Raw genomic sequence first — 17500 nt, 5'->3', positions numbered from 1 at the left:
ATACATAATTGTTTCTATCTCCTTAAGTTTTTAGATAATTTTAAAATCTACATTATAAAAACTGTTTATTACTATTATCTCTATGGATAATAAGAGGAAATGGGTGAGTTATAGTTAATCGGCCTAATTTTCCAATTATATTTCTAAACCATATAATTATCAACACAATGAAATTAAAAGGAAATCAAGAAATAATTTCCATGAGGATTATAGGAAAAAGCATATATGAGAAATCTATATCATTCTATATAGAATTTTATGTTGAAAAGTATTAAAAGAAAGTAAAAAAAGATTCTTCAATTTTTAAAAATCTATTATACAGATATGAAACACAGATAACATCATAATCAACTGTAGTACTATAAGCTAGTGAACTAATGAGCCATACAAATGAGTGTAAATTCGGGGGGGAAAATAATCAACCAGATTTTCTGGAAATTCCTCAGATCTCTTAGTACTAGGAAAGGAAGCATAGATAACAAGTAGTTAAGAACTTAGGCGCTGAAATCTGAAAGATATGGATTCAAATGACAGTTCTATTCCTTAACATCAGTGTGCCCTCATAGAACATGTTAACTTTTCTAAGCCTCAAGTTTCTCATATGTAAAAATTGGGATAAAAATGATACCTAGTATATACAATTACGGTGATGATTAAATGAAATTATATACTCAAAGCACAAAAATACCTAGCATGAAGCAAGCACTGGATAAACGTTCACAGCATTTACTAATATTCTAATGGGTATTAAATCTTAGAACTTGAAAAGAGCACAACCCAGCAATCAGTATTATGGAAAGCATAGTACCTACGCCTGCTCTTTAAAGTGTTACTTCATCAATACTACACTTAAGAAACCTTTTGGTGGGTGGCCTGTTAGCTCAGTTGGTTTGAGCCAAGTGCTCTTAACAACAAGGTTGCCAGTTTGATCCCCCCATGGACCAGTGTGAGCTGCGCCCTCCACAACTAGATTGAAACAACTACTTGACTTGGAGCTGATGGGTCCTGGAAAAACACACTTAAAATAAATAAAAGTTAAAAAAAAGAATTTGAAAAAGAAAAAAACCTTTTGTTTGCTGAACATCTTTAGACTTAGAGAGTTAGGCATTCTAATACTTTATTTGCATATCATTCTTGTCGTTCAGTACATAAGTCTAGCTAGGAAAAAAAATTACTAGCTAATATCAACAAAAGGGATTTTCCTGAGCCATACCATGCAAAATACTCATTGCTTGCTCATTTTTGTAATAAATACAAAAGAACACATAAACAAACAATTTTTTGAGAAGTAGCAGAATATATTCATAGCCTCAAAGTATCCCCCCACAAGATATTTACTCATTACAAAGGATAAAACAGTAGAAAAACCTAGCAGCTACCACATTAACCAAATGATGTGAGTTATTATCAATAACAAGGCAAATCAATACCATATGCTTCCTGGTATAATGCACTAAAAAGAACACTGGTATTTTTGCCAAAAGTTTATAACCTGAATCTAAACACAGGGAGGTATCAGGCAAAAATAAATTGAGGGAATTCTACAAAAAAAAAATGGCCTGAGTTCTTAAAAAAAAGTCAGTGTCATGAAATACAAAAAATGATCAGAAATGACTTCAGATTAAAGAAAATTAAAGAGACATGATAACTAAACAAAAGCATGATCTTGAATTTTCTTTACATTTCCCAGGATGTTACTGAAATAGCTGGCAAAATCTGAATAGGTTCTGTATGAGGTAGCAGTCAATATTAATTGTTTCTTGTATAAACAGCCAATTAACAGCAGCACTTACTATAAAGACTATGCTTCCTCCACTGCTTCTCAGTGCAATCTACGCTACAAATCCAGTATCTATTCCATCAGAAGGTTTGGTTTTTTTTAATTACTATTTTATGGCACCTAATGAAATACTGGATTTAGGCATCAATCATCAGGGACTGCAAAAATCATTAGGTGAAAGGCTGGTGGGGAACTTAACAAAGGAGGGATCAGACTTAGGTTACCTGAACCCACTGATCAATTAATTCTACCATAAAAGGAGGGACAACCAGCCATCATGTGCCTCCATTTGAATGTTTTATCTGCATAAAAACCAATGGGATGCTTTAAAATATTTTCTCACCTGGTAGGAATTCTTATGCAATTTTTACAGAAAGTATAATGGTAAGTTGTTTTCCACTTTTATTATATATTTCTGCATTTCATAAGGAAAATTCACATAATCATAAAGAATTTCAATCTTATTTTTACACTTAACCATTTCTCAAAAACAGTTTTAACTGACTTCAATCTTTCACTAATACTTACTGTGAATTCATCTCTTCTACTAACTGCGTAAGCTTGCTCCAGGGATTATACTCAGAATCAATGCTGTAAAGCCGCATGTGCAAGGCTAATACAAGGAACAGCTGATCTAAACAAATGAAGAAAAAGGAATTAGAAAGTTTACAAAATCCTTCCAGAACAAAATTCCAACAAAGTTTCTAGCTTCATAAGGAAATGTTTCCTATCCTTATAATTCACTAAGTTTAAGTGTCAACTACTTCATGCTCTCTTTTAAGGTAAACTCTGAAATACATTTAAATAATTGCTGCTAGAATGTTCACTGTCCCTCATGCTGAATCTTAATACAGGAATGATTCGTTTTCCTCATCCATCAAAGACCAACTTTTCCTTGGCCTTTTGCCAAGGAATTGCAGTCTCCTCCTAACCAAAATCTACTATTATTTTCAATATCCTACCCTGAGTAATACGGACAAGAACATCCATATAAATCACCGCTAGGTAAAGCTCTTTCTTTACCTAATATTTTCCCTTAAATCCTATTTAGATTGAATTGTGCCTTCATAATCTTTTGATTCAACATGAAGAAAAAAAATAACTGAAATAAGAATATTATTTAGGACTAATCCAGCTGTTTTCATTTCTTCTACCTAAACCGTAATAATAATCTACCAGTCTTCTGCTCATGACATTTATAAAAAAATTATTTATTTAAAAATTTTTAATTATCCAGGAAAAAAATCCTAAATTTTGTTTTTGTATCACATGTCCTTTTTTGGTATTAATAACAAGGACAGCATTAAACCATTCTACAACAAATACTCAAAAATATTTGTGAATCAAAAGTCATTTTCCAGAAAGCTAGGCAATACTTGACATATGATTGAAATTAATTCTTAAAACAAGAAAAAGTTAGCCAATGACAAATATTGTTGTCATTTATTCTCTAAATTAAAATAATCAAAAATAAAGATTTTGTTTCTCTGAGCAACTGCCTTAGAAATCAACCATATTTTAGATAAATTTAAGATCCATCAATATGATTCTTATATGGGGTGGAGGAGGAGAAGGAGAAGAAGAAGAAGAAAGAGGAGGAGGAGGGGTGGTGGTGATGGTGGTGGTGGGGGTGGCTGCAGCTTTGGGAAACTACTGTAAGACATATGAGAGCTATAAGATGAACAAAATAAATGTTCCACTTTGTGGAGCAGGGCAGAGGAAATGGGAGGTGGGGGGGAGGGCTAAAACCTAACACTGTCCATACATTTAAATTTCAATCTGATCTCTCTACAACAAACAGAAGAATCTAAATGTCTTACCCTCCCCTTCACCTCCTGTCTATAAGCCAATATATAATCTAAATCCTCTCTTAAAATATCTTCATCCTATTAATGGCTAACACTAGGTGTGTATTTATTATTTATTATGTGCCAAGCACTACTTAATCACTTCATATAGATTATCTTGATTTATTTTCACAAAAATTATACCAGTTAGGTAATACTGTTATCCCCAATTTTGAGACATGTAAGTTTCCCAAATTTCCAGTTTTTCCAGTAACCTGGTTCCATTGATAACTCTAAGAATAAGGGACATTTTTGGCAAAGAAATAACATGATGAAAGATATATTGGTCATTTTCATTTCATTTCAATTATACATAAGATTGTTTTTACCAAGTGTATAATTTATAATTTTAAAGAGTTTAAAAGTAAAAGTGTTAATAAACTAAATTCCTCTAGCATAAAAATATTAAGATTAACTCAAGTTGCAAAGTAGGAACTTAATTCATTCTTTTTATATGGGTGTTCACTGAATCTAATAGCTCTTTTTAATATATCCTTTCAAATGAAAGTCAATTATCTTAAATTTTATCTGATTTAATAAAAAACATGAAGTTTCGGTTTTACTAAACTGTTTTGCATTAAAACAATGGCTAGCATAGAAATAATGTTGCAATCTGCCTATTTTCTTACCCTCTATGATAATTAAAGAAATACAAATGTTAGAAGGAAACTTATTCATCTTATATTCCCTCATTCTACAGATGAGGAAATAGGCCCAGAGGAAGGAATTACCTTCCTCTGGTCACCCTTTTATTGGAAAAACTACTAATAGAATTCAAGATTTGCTACTTCCTAGTTATTTCTACCACTCCACATCTCCTTGGGATTTTTATGATTTTTAAAAAAGTACAAAATTCCTTTTTTAATACACACACACCCCTTTTCATTCCTATGAAAAATTGAGATTGCAACCCTGAGGTATCTTCTGAAGCTATTAATTCAATATATAACAAGAGTCTTTGGTATTGGCTTTAACGAGAAGTAAATAATAATAACCTATCTAATGAGGTATATCTACCTTTCAAAAACAATACTGGAAATTGCAGATAATTTCAGCAGCAAACAGAGAATTGGCCATATAACAATCAATACTTTGAATTATGTTTATACAATTCACTGTGTGTTTTCAAATTTAGTCTGAGACCTATCAGTAAAAATGAACTCTAACGTTCATTTTGCAGTAAAAATTTCTCTTATACTAAACAAATATTGACAATAATAGACATAGGACAAGGAAAACCTACAATCATAATCAAAAAGTTAAAAACTAAAAATAATGGGGAAATGTTATTAAACACCAACTGTGTGCATGATATTTTAAAAGTTGAAAAATAATTATATCAAGAAAGCATATTATTAAAAAGAATAGATAACTCCTTTTCTGGAACGATACATTTTAAAGTTCTAAAGTTAGACCTACATTTACCAAAGGGTTTGGAAATGAGAAACATCATTAAATTAACTTACAGGTGTGCTGTGATTTCAACATATGTATAGGAGGCACCACTGTCTAGTAAGAGCCAGAAAGTCATGGATTTGAGTCTCTTCTCTCTCCTCTCCTGAACTTTCGGTACCACTCTGCCCTTGTTCTCCCCCAGTTCCTTCTCAGTTACTTGTATATGCTCTTCTTCCTCTACTGGACCCTAACAGGTGGTATTCTCCATAAGAAAGGAAATGGGATCCCTTATTAGTCCTCTTTCCCTCTCGTGCTGCACACACTTCTTCACCTAAGATCAACTCACACCTCTACCTATAAATTTACCATTCACAAATTTCTCTAGCACTTCAGATGTTCAACACGCACTACAAAAATCAATAAACTTGTATTCAAAATTAAACTGATTATATAGCCCAGCCCAGCTCCAATAGTCATTTCCTCTTATAATTCCTATTTGAGTGAATGACACAACCGCCCATGCAAACATACAAGGAAAAGCTTGGGAGTCATCTCCAACATCCTTGCCCTTCAAGGCCAATTACCAACCCTATTGGTTCTGCCTCTTAACATCCATCCTCTTCTGCTCCACTCCACCAATACATCTTTTCCCAACTGGATTGCTCGATAGAGTGCTCATTCAGCTTTATGTCTGTTGTTTCACCCCCTTCCAATCCCGGTAAACAATAAAGCCATTCACATTATCACATTAATTGGTTGTGAACCACTAAAGGAATAGGCACAAAAAGCCCTGCATGAGCCAACCCCTATCTTCTTTTTCAGGTTTATTTACTAACCTTCTTTCCTCCCTTTCCCTTCCCAAGTGTGCCCCAGTGTGTCATGTTGTCTCACTCTGTCTTTGCAAACTGTTCTCTCATCCTAGAATAGTAGTACCTTCTTGTTTTCAAGGCAAACTTGATTCATCTTTCAAGAGCCAGCTCAAGTGCTCCTCTGTCAAGTTTTCTCTAATACCATACCTGAGACAATGTAATCACCCCTCGCTTTATACATTCTTATACTTTGAGTTAACTCTATTTTTAGCACTTTTTATACAGCCCTGTAATTATTTTTTACATGTTTTCGTCTCCTATTAGATGGTGAGATCTCCCTGAAGAAGACAATTGTGTTTTTCCTGTTTGTGCTCCCAAGCATGGTGCTTGACACATGGCAGGATTTTTTTACAGTATGCTGAATACTGTATGAATAAATCAACAATCCAGTAAAAAAAAAATCATACAATATAAGCATAAAATTCATGATGAATTTATACTCTTCCTTTTCTATCATAATAACACACTAACTCAGTAACCAAACCAAGAAGTAGGCCAATTAATTAGCCCTAACTTCACTGTCCCTAAAGAGACTGACCTCTCAACTCAAACTACTAAAGCAATGCTGGACCTACTTGCTCCCACCGTCTTCTTCACCATGCTGGTTGCTGTGACACTCACCTGGGATGAAGAATTCTATTTATTAAATACCTAATCAAATTCTTTACAACTGTGACCAATCTAAGGATCATAATATACGTAAGCACAACACAGACACCTCATTACTAAAACAGAAAGCACCACTGAATGACTGGTTTGTCCTTAAAAAAACCTAAGATTTAATTATAAGAACTTCCAGTTGGAACAAAAAGGTAATATTTAACAATCACTATCTTTGTCAATTTTTAAAGCAAGACTATCTTACACACAAAAAAACCTATAAAGTAAGAACATAACTCCAACTTTACTGCAAAATTAATAGATTTACATGTATAACTATGAATACCATGCACACATGAGACATCATTATGCCGATTTTTATGACTTAAGGAAACTGAACCCAAAGTTGTTACATGTTAAAATCTTTGTAAAATGCGTCTGAAACAGATGTTCATTGAGCTTGGGAATTCTGTTATTTGGAAACATTAAGAAATCAAAAACTGGTTGATTATTTCTTAGTATAACTCACGTTGGTCATTAAGACAGAAATACACATGAAAGAGAAGAGTTATCACAAAGACTTCTACAAATTTGCTTTATCTTAAATTGTACCACTGTTAAAATTGACCTAAGGTAAACTTAACTGGGTCTGCATTTCCAGATCATTCAAGATTTTAGTCCTGTAAGTATAGTTATCGCTGGTTAAATAATTGTCAATGAAAAAAATCTCAACTGGCCAAATGACTCTGAATTAAGTTGGCAGTGGGGTCCAGGTGGGGGAGGGGATCTCAATTTCTCTGTATCTGAATAATCAAAGTGAGGAAATGGCTCTCATTTATCCCAGGGTGAATGTAACAGCTGTGGGTATACTCCTCTCACAAGAGTTAGCTTCCCCTGCTTCCTCTACACACCCCTGAGAAATTAGCTGTGGATGGGAGGGAGCTCTTCAAATGAGGCCTGGGAACAACCCTAGGAAAGGAAGATCTATAGCTCTAATACCATTTGAGCCTTATATTAACCACGATAGACATGTTAGTCATCATCCCCATTTCCACAATAAGGTCACAAGTTAGGTGACTTCCCTAAAGTCCAACAGATAACAAATACAACGAGAATCCAGATCTTCTAACTCTAACCCAATGTTTCTTCCAGCACTGTATTCTATGTTGCTTCTAATCAATATGGACATATACAAGTTCAGGGGTAAGGTAGCAGAGCTTTGCTTACTTAGGAGAGGTTTTATTCCTCATGTACAAATGGGAAAATACCGAAAGAAAGGGCTGTCTTTAGTATTTTTCTACTTTCCTACTTTCCATGTTGTGTTCCTTTCCTGCTTCCTGGAGTCCCTATGTCTCCACTCGCATGCACACTATGCCATCGTTCTCTGGTTACCTCAGGTATCATAGTATTAGTATTAGTTTCATGGAATTTTTCTCCTTCCAGTTTTAAGGTTTACATGACTAGCAGCTTCCCCCTTCACCTTTACAATACAGCATGGCGCAATATGGGGTGGAGAAGCACAATTCTGCTTCTACACATCAGTAGTCCTGGGAAGGGTAAAGAAAAAGGTCAGTTCTTAAGACTCCTAATTTCTTCCTTACCAAAGAGCACACACTTCATAAATCCAGATCTAATTTGAGCGCCATCTTTAAAACTGAGGGCAGGGAAGAGGATTTTAATCACACTGCAGAAGAAAGAAGCTGCCCCTGTCCTAAGCCAAGCAAGATCTCAGCGTCCCTAATAGTGGAAATTATTATCTATAGTACTTAGCTCCTAGAATAGGCAAATCACAAATGCAGGAAGGCCTGGCTACCTGGGCCACAAAGCATACAACCTTCAGACAGACTTTAAAGAATAATTAAAGCTACTCCTCTTACCTCGAATTTTCAAGACACATTCTTACCCCTCTAACCCAGGTCTCCCCAAATTAACAATGCATTTTGCTCCCAATAGGTAAACTACTGTCATTCTTTGGGTATAAATCCCGTCTAACCTCATCTCTTAACAGGTCAAAAGAATGCTAAGTGCTTAAAAAAAAAAAAAAAACAACTGAGCTAAAAATTAACTTACCTTCTGGATTTCATATAACATACAAAATATTCTATGACTTATAGAGCTGCTTTTATAAATATTAGGATAAATAATGCATAAGCAATTGAACAATAATAAATCATGAAAATTAAAAACAAAAAACACTATGTTGTATCACCTAAATATATATAATTTTTAGTTGTCAATCATACTTCAATAAAGTTGGGGCGGGGGGAAGCACATAATTGATAAGGAAAACAAGAAAACGAAAACAGTATTAACTTATATTTAGGATAAGCTTCATCATGACCTTCTATACTGGGCATATTGTAATCTCTTATTTCCTAAAGGGGGAAATTAATAGAAACGAAAGTTTGCAAGTAACTATCAAGTTAATAATTTAAATTGACAGTGATAATTGAAGTGGTTTCTGCTAGAATTTTACTACTCTTTTTAGGATTCTGAATAAATTCACCATTTACAAGCCTCTGGTAAGTTCCTAAGAGGAAAAAAATGAAGTCGAGCTTTGAATATAAAACTTTACTAAACACGTTTTAATTTAACAGTTTTTGGAATATTATAAACCAATGCCAAACAAAAATAAATTAACAAAAAATAATTTATGTAAGTGAAATTATAGTTTCTGCTAATTCAAACAGACTAGAAGATAAAACTCCCAAGTATCAACAACCTCCTGTTTAAAACATAATACTAAATCACTGGGTGTAAGTAGAACTTAGGGGTATATACATCAAGGAGACAATAAATATTAAGTACTCAGCAAAAAATCACTTCTAAAATCTTAAACTTCTAGGAATCAGTGATAACCCAAAATAAAATACCAAAATCTAATATAACTATTAAGAATTTTAAAAATAACTCAGTTGAAATTTCACCTAAGTTTGTATCTTGATGTCAGAAATTTCAAGGCATTTTTGATCAGTCCTTTGCTCTGAAATCATTCCAAAATCGCATATAAATCTTTTTAAAATAATACACATATATTTTTTAAAACAAATATGCTCTGTAATTTTTAATAGTTACTAACATTTTTAGCACTTAGGAAAATATATTCTTTTCAAAAGCATACTTTACGTGTTTTCAAGAATTTAATTTCCCATACCAATTACATTAGGGAATATTTTAACCCCAGTGATTTGGGACCAATAATTAGCTATACATGACATTAAATAATATTATTCCTAGTATTCACATTAATTCTCTAAAAATAACAAAATATTTATAACATCAAAACCATGCTACTTTCAGTTCCAAATGACACTTCTCTCAACAATACCCTTACAAAAAGTATTGAAGAATCATGCCATTTTTACAATATGAGGTATATTCATAAATAGAAGCAATCATACACAATTTTAATACATTTTAATGTGCACATCAAAATACAGTACAAATGCCTTCCTTCATTAACAGCAGCTATATAGGTATATAGGAATCTGTAGGCAATACAAATTACCTTTATAAAAAGATTTTCTTAAATACAGACAATGTAAAAATTCTTTAAAAATGTATTCCAGTTTGAGGACAATTATTTATAGCTGAGAAAAATACATTGTTTTAATTTTGAACCAATGTATGCGTGTATCTGATCAATTAGTATGACATTTATTTACTGAGTAATCATAGTATGGAAAGAGCTAAATATTCAAGATTCTTCTAAGTACAAGATTAACCATTTAAAGCATATAATCACTATTAAAATTATGTATAACATAAAAAAAATTGAAAACGTACAGAAATAATCACTTTGTATATGCTTTCAAAAATAACATAATTAGATTTTTTTTAAAATTTAGCACTGTTTAATACTTACTTAAACAAGACCTTTTGCCAGCTGTGCTTGCACCACCTGAACACAAATTGCCTCCTCGATGAATTAATTCAAGTTCCAAATTAGTTCTGTAAGTAAAGCATTAAAAAAATATATATATATATATATATCTCAGTCATTACACTGAAACAGTATTTTTTGTTTTATTGATATGTCTGAATCAACCTAATAATAAAGTTCTTGAACTTTATTATTTGCAAAACTATAGCTTATGCAGTATCAGTAATAATCATCTTTTATCTAATATTTAGAAATAAAAAGGGAACAGTTGACCTGTCCTTACTTATACGTTCATATTTACACCTGCAAAATGACATACATACAATGTAACTGTTGCAAAATTACAACTGTTGCCAAATACTAAAAACTAGGCCATGAGGAAAATAACTGCAACACATTTCATAAACCTGCATTAGAATCTAAAGAAAGACTATGTACTCCAACTGTTAGCCACTGAGTAGGTGGCTACGGTTACCTAACGTCATACCAATTTTTTTATCAGAGAAATGGTTATTCATTGGAGCTTAGTTGGTATCTAGAAATCAATATTAAGAAACAAAATCACTAACATCAAAGTGACTATGAACAACACATATAATAAACAGCAGTCTCTTTTATGGACTTCTAAAATTAGTTTTATTAAAATATGTTGTATAATTATTGACACTGCTAAACATCAGTATTGTTCATATAGATCCAAAATTATATTTAGCAGTTATTAGCTTACAGAACAGCAATAATTATTAAATTGACATTTCAAAAATCAAATTGATACAAAACCTAATTTTGCCAAAATAATAAAAATTCTGTGATAAATTGTGTGTATTTTTAATTCAACAGTACTTGTAAACAGTAAATACATCTTCATTTGCCACAACTAAAACTGAATAAACTTGTTTATATTGAAGATATGCATTTGACAATAATAGTGAGCTATACCCCATCTTAAAGAAAAAGGCAGCCAAGTTTGAAGCTGACGCTTTGCAAGTGATTTCAAAAAGAACATTTTCCTATTTTATTTAAAACAAAACGTTTGAACTGGTTTTGGTTGTATTTTGAAAACAGAATGTTTTAAAATGTTATTTTTATATATTTATTTTATATATTTACTTACAAATGAAAACTGTTAAAATCATTAATATTCCTAAGTCTGTGCCTTTGCAACTACTATTTCTAAAGGAATGCTTTAATCCTCTCTACTGGGTGGGGAGGAGGAAAAGAAGCAATTTAACATTGATAATATTCCTGCTCAGAGCTCCATCTGGTTGCTGCTGATAAGGGCATCTCTGTGACAAGGGAATTTTCCACCCTTCAGGCGATTTGCATTGCTCACTGAACTTCTAAAAACCTACCAGCAAGGAAGCAGGGACAAGGATTTCTCATTAGTGGACAGAAAACAGGGGAGACCAGCATGAGTGCCTTCATCAAGAGAATATAAATGAAATCAATACATTTTGTTTCCATAAATGTTGTCGCCTAATCTGCAGGGGAAAATTAATGGCTATATTCTCTAATAAAAACTAAGATTGTTAGCTAATACTTTTAAAAGAGCTAATGAGAAACATGATCAATTCTTACAGTCGAATGTTAGAACCAGAACATCAACTTTTATTTCAGCATAATTTGCAAAAATATTCATTAAACTATGAATACAAGAACAATTCTGTTTATTCAATCATCAAATAAGATACATTAAAGGATGACAAATAAGTTAGCAGGAATTTGATTTTAAAGAATATTTGAAGGAAAACTACTAAATGTAATTATTTCACGTTATGGTTGGAAGATCTTCTGTACAACCTTCTTTCTGATTAAAAAAAATAAAAACTACCTATCCAAAGGGTTAGTATCATGTAATAATATTTAGCGCTTTAAAAATCTATGTCAGAGGTCCTAACCATCAGCTTGTTCTTATTTCATTTACAACAAAATTGGCCCTTTAATTTTAGATTTGCTAGAAAATAGGAGACAGAAATGCATCTCAAAACCCACGTACTATCTTCCCTCACTGTTGAAAATCACAACACAATATTCGATTTTTGCCCTCCTAAATTTGGGATGATGTAAAAATAAATATGTGCTGGGAACACTTTTCTGAGCCTTTTAGTTCTTAGAGAAAAGTAGACTCTACTTTCTATATTTTCTAACAAAAATACATTCAAATCAGTTTGGAAGAAAAAAAAGAGAAAATCTCTACATTTGAAAGAAAGAGAAAGGTTGCGTAAAGCCTATCATGGTGGCCACCTAGATATATCCATATAAAAACTTCTCCAACTATGTTCCAGCTTCTTTTTGCATGATCAAGGTCTGTTTTCCCTTCTGCCCGCCCTCCCTTTGGCACTCACATCTATTTTCAGAGCTATAATTTGAAAAACAAATTTGTATAATTTATACACACACACACACACACACACACACACACACACACACTCTCAAACACACAATGGCATAGTGTGGGATCAAGGACTGAGCCTACTATTTGCTGGTTAAGCAAGTTACTCAATGTCTCAGGGAAGTATCTTTATCCATACAATAGCCTATATTACAAAACACACAGCTCAAGCTCTAACCCCTGCAGGAGTTGGGGAGCACTAACTCCCTTTCCTTGAGACAGAAAAGCAGCACTTCCACATACTTCATATTTCAATTTGATTATCTTCCCTTTCGAAGTTCTACAGCACTTTCTCAATGACGCATGTTTTTAAAAAACTATACTGTTTTACACAGATTAATGTGTATTAGTTTTGTCTCTCCCACTACACTGAATTCCTGTAGAGCAGGAACCATTTCAGATACAGCTTCTAAATCCCTGATGGTACCTAACAAAGTACTCCAAAAATTCTTAGGAATTGAAAATCTCTTTGTTTTTGATATGTAACCAATGATAAAATTATCTCTAGTCCCTGAAGTTTGTTCTCTTTCTTCTGCTGACCCTTCCTTCTAGTCCCTTAAACCCAGTAGTGAATGAAAAAAAAAAAAAAAAGGGAAGGGGGCTAGATTATTTGTTTTCCAAAAAAATTTTTCAGTTTTGAAAGGGTTCATAATTCGGTATTTTAGTAAGCATCCCTTTTATTTCTAACAAAATTAGTTTATAAAGTTTAAACTTATAAAGCAACTAATATATGAAGCAAGGTGCATTCAATCTACTGAGTAGTTTACCCATTTGTGATTTAAAGATGTCTCTCAACCTCTATCTCAGTTACTCATGTTTCATCTTCTTTCCATTCCTATGTTTTGCACTATAAACAGGACAAGTGCTGCTCACTATACCTCTAGGCTATATGTGACCTGAGTCCAACATCCTTGGAAAAATCAATTACTGAAATTCTTGTCATTCATTGCTTCAATAATGAAATAATGAATTGGCATTGACGTGAAGAAAGCTCTCTTTCCCCAAATTAACTTTCCCTAACCCATTTGAATGATATATGCAATAGAATGGTTTTTTGGAAATACATTAAAACTTGAATATAGTGATTTTGATTAATTTTAATACAACAAAAAGATATCATTCTAACAATTTCTTCTCTGCTGCCCGAAGAATATCTTCCAAGCTTTCACCATACAAATAAAATTAAAAACAAAGAGATAAGCAGTGCCCTACCAAAAAAAAGAAAAGCTCTAAAACAATTAATAAAGGAAACAGGCTAGTTACCCACTAGAAATATTTTAATTCTGAACATCAAAAAATTTAAGCTCCCACAGAGCAAACAAAATTACTCATTCAGCAGAGATAAATTCAGCTCTGGGAAACTAGGGTTGTATTCCATTCAAATTACTAATGTCAAATAAATAAATTGGAACATCCTGATAAACTATGCATTTAAGAATCAAAACATTTCATTTAAAAGTGGTTCAAAATTAAATTTATTTCTAAATATTTTACTTACATATTTAAGCATTTTGAATATTGATAAAAAGTTTAAAGCCTACCTTTTAGGCATAAAAATAATAAGCTGTAATCATAAATACTTATAAAATAAGGTTATATGCCAGGCATAAGATAATTATAAACATCTGGTTTCCTATCTTGAGAAAATTATATCCTACTCAAATAGCATACAGCATACTTTTTCCCTTCAATTCATGTTTTTGTTTTTTCAGTTAGTTTGGTTTTTTGTTTTCTTTTTAATGACTGAGTAAAACTTAGAGAAGGCATGCACTCTCACTGTGAGAAATTTGCAATGGCCTAGTACTTTTAACCAAAGGATAATGAGGTTTTTAAGGTTTATATATTTTCACTCTCAGAATCATTACCTTGCTACTTTAGAGTTTATCATTACAGATCAGAGATGGATGGGAGGAGGAGAGAGCATATTTTCTGTTTCTCTACATACACCTTTAGTAAATAACATTTGACATCTGTCCCTACTTCTCAATGAAAGAGAAAACCCGAAATACGTTGATCCAAAAAGTCTCCCATTATCACAGCAAGCTTTATTCTGTAAGTTATGCATATATATATATATATACACACACATATATATACATATATATATATACACACACACACATACATATATATTTAAACAAAGAAATAGGAATCTAAAACTTCCACTAAACTAAATTTAAATCAAATTACTGGATTTATTATACCATAGCCTAATTCCATATATAGATCATTCCCATTCAACCAGGATTTTCTTATAAGGTCAATCCTAAGAAAATCAGACATAAATACATAATCAACATGAGAGAAAGAGGTCATGGGCTACATAACGACATTTCAGTCAACAACAGACTGCATATATGATAGTGGTCCCATAAGATAATGGGGCTGAAAAATTCCTATTGCCTAGTAACATCATAGCTGTCCTAAAATCATAGTACAACCCATTACTCACATATTAGTAGTGATGCTGGTGTGAACAAACCTACTGCACTGCCAGTCGCATAAAAGTAGAGCACATACAATTATGGACAGTCTATAATACTTGATAATGATAATAAATAACTATGTTCTATGTTACTGGTTTATGTATTTACTATACTACACTTTTCATCCTTATTTTAGAGTATATTATTTTTACCTATAAAAAAGTTTTGTGTAAAACAGTATGCTACGTTACACTGGCAAGCCCCTCATATATCTCATGTTTGCCACATCCATTGATGGCATCATTTCCCTTGTGCTTGATTCAATCTCACGTTTCTACATGCTACACAGGCTTGTAGCCTAGGAACAACAGGCTATACCATGTAGCCTAGGTGTGTTGTAGGCTATACCATCTAGGTTTGCGTAAGTACATTCTATAATGTTCACACAATGAAGAAACTGCCTATCAAAGCATTTCTCAGAACGTATCCTCATTGTTAAGCAGTGCATGACTGTGTATGCGTGTACATACGTACGTACACACACACACACACACACACACACAACTGAGTTACTCTATATTCATCCAAATCTTCTATGACATTATTACCACAATATTGAACACAAGTTTTGCAAAACTCTGAAACCTCAGAAAATTAAATTATGTTCTATTTAGTTTCCATATAAAGTATATTTTATTCAATATATGCAATTGGTAACTCTCCAGAGACAAAATGTTGACTGTTATATCTTCCCCCAAAGCATTCTGGATAAATAATAACAATAATCTAGGAACTGAAGACTAGAAAGTTATTTCCCAATCTATTTTATCCTTTTACATCAGTCCATGCCCAGCATTTTCATTCTTAGACCAAAGACTAATGTTTCCTTATCTTGAGCTCTACCATGCTTGCTGCAATCTTCTTAAATCTGGTTCAATTTTTCCTGGGTTCTAAAGACTACATATACTTCATTTACCCTTTTGTCATCCTCTGCTCCAGGAATGGGGCAAAGAGAATAGCCATGATGAACTGCATGCATATATGACCTATAAAAGCTGAACGCAGGAGAGGAAAAAGGAAAATGGGAATTGAAAAAAAAAACTAGACGTCAACTCAAGAGATCTGACTGAGTTTGAGTCCTACTCTGCCACTGATTTGCTGCATGATTTCCACTTACATTATCTCTTTCAATCTTGCCTACTTCAACAGTACTTGGACAAAATATGAAGTATGCTCCCAGAGATATCCAGGGGTGTATAGTATCAGTTCTGGCAGACTGTGTTTATAAGTTCCTAATTGTGCCCATTTCTCCTCTATTTACTTCTTTTATGGTTCCCCATTTTCATTCAATTAAGTTTTCTAAAATTCCTATTTGGGACTATTTCTTAGGTATTGAACACCTACTCCGTTGAATAGACTAATCCTACCTAATCGGAAAGATGAGAATTACTTACCTCTGCTTTCTTGAGCCCCTAGCTAGCTACAACTAGAGCCTCAGAACGGCCTGATCTCATGCGTCCTCTCCCTTACCTGTTTTTCTGAACCACCTGTAGTCTTCCAGGTTATTACATCTTTCACTAGCTTAAAACTAACAAAATAAGTTCTTCTGACTGTTCTTATCTTTTAATAAATAGTGTTTAACATATTAACAATGTTTTAGTTCTCAGTATTATCACTTTTTGATAGAACTTGAATAGTGATTTCATAATACCACCCTTCATATACAGTCAGACAATTAAGTTCAGAACTTTCCACCATGTGTTTACACTGGAAAGCACACGGTGGAAAGTTCGTGAACTTAAGTGTCTGACCTCCGTATAATACTCACATGCTTTGGCGTAGGTATCTGTCTCAAAATGCTAATAATATACTTTTTCCCACATACGCTATAATGCTTAATAACACTTTATCCAGTATTTCATTCAAATAAACTTCTCAGAAAATGAAGGAAAACTATACTTTTATAGTCCTTCTAGGAGGTTCTAAAACTAGTCATAATTTCAACCAACATTAAAATATCCTTTCTTCAAATAAATATGAATGACAATAAATAAAACAAAAAAACAACTAATAATAATAATAAGTAAATATAAAAGTATACACTATATATACATACCTAGCAACAGAATACATAAAGAGAAAATCATTGTCTGGTGAACCTGGGGTCTTGCTATAGTCTCTGTATTTCTTCTGAGTAGTATTTTTGATATCTTTCATTACAGATTCCATTTCTTTACTTAAGTTGGTTTCTGACTGTAAAAAATACAAACAAAAATATAAAGTTTATTTATACTCATTTTCTCTAATA

General features: G+C 32.7%; 1 protein-coding gene across 6 annotated transcripts in view; it reads right to left on the bottom strand.

Annotated features, from left to right (window-relative positions):
• UBR3 (ubiquitin protein ligase E3 component n-recognin 3) overlaps positions 1–17500 on the bottom strand; it is a 172073-nt gene that overhangs the window by 39825 nt on the left and 114748 nt on the right. For all 6 annotated transcript variants that reach the window (XM_019727400.2, XM_019727399.2, XM_019727401.2 and 3 more), the window contains 3 exons: positions 17309–17445; positions 10357–10442; positions 2309–2414 (listed from right to left, as the gene is read on the bottom strand). In XM_019727400.2, the coding sequence (XP_019582959.2) occupies positions 2309–2414; positions 10357–10442; positions 17309–17445 (329 nt within the window). The remainder of the gene's footprint in view (positions 1–2308; positions 2415–10356; positions 10443–17308; positions 17446–17500) is intronic.

Source organism: Rhinolophus sinicus, linkage group LG01, assembly GCF_036562045.2.
Source record: "Rhinolophus sinicus isolate RSC01 linkage group LG01, ASM3656204v1, whole genome shotgun sequence".
Taxonomy (NCBI): Eukaryota; Metazoa; Chordata; class Mammalia; order Chiroptera; family Rhinolophidae; genus Rhinolophus; species Rhinolophus sinicus.
The sequence above is the reverse complement of the archived record's forward strand: the minus strand, read 5'-3'. Positions and strand labels throughout refer to the sequence as shown.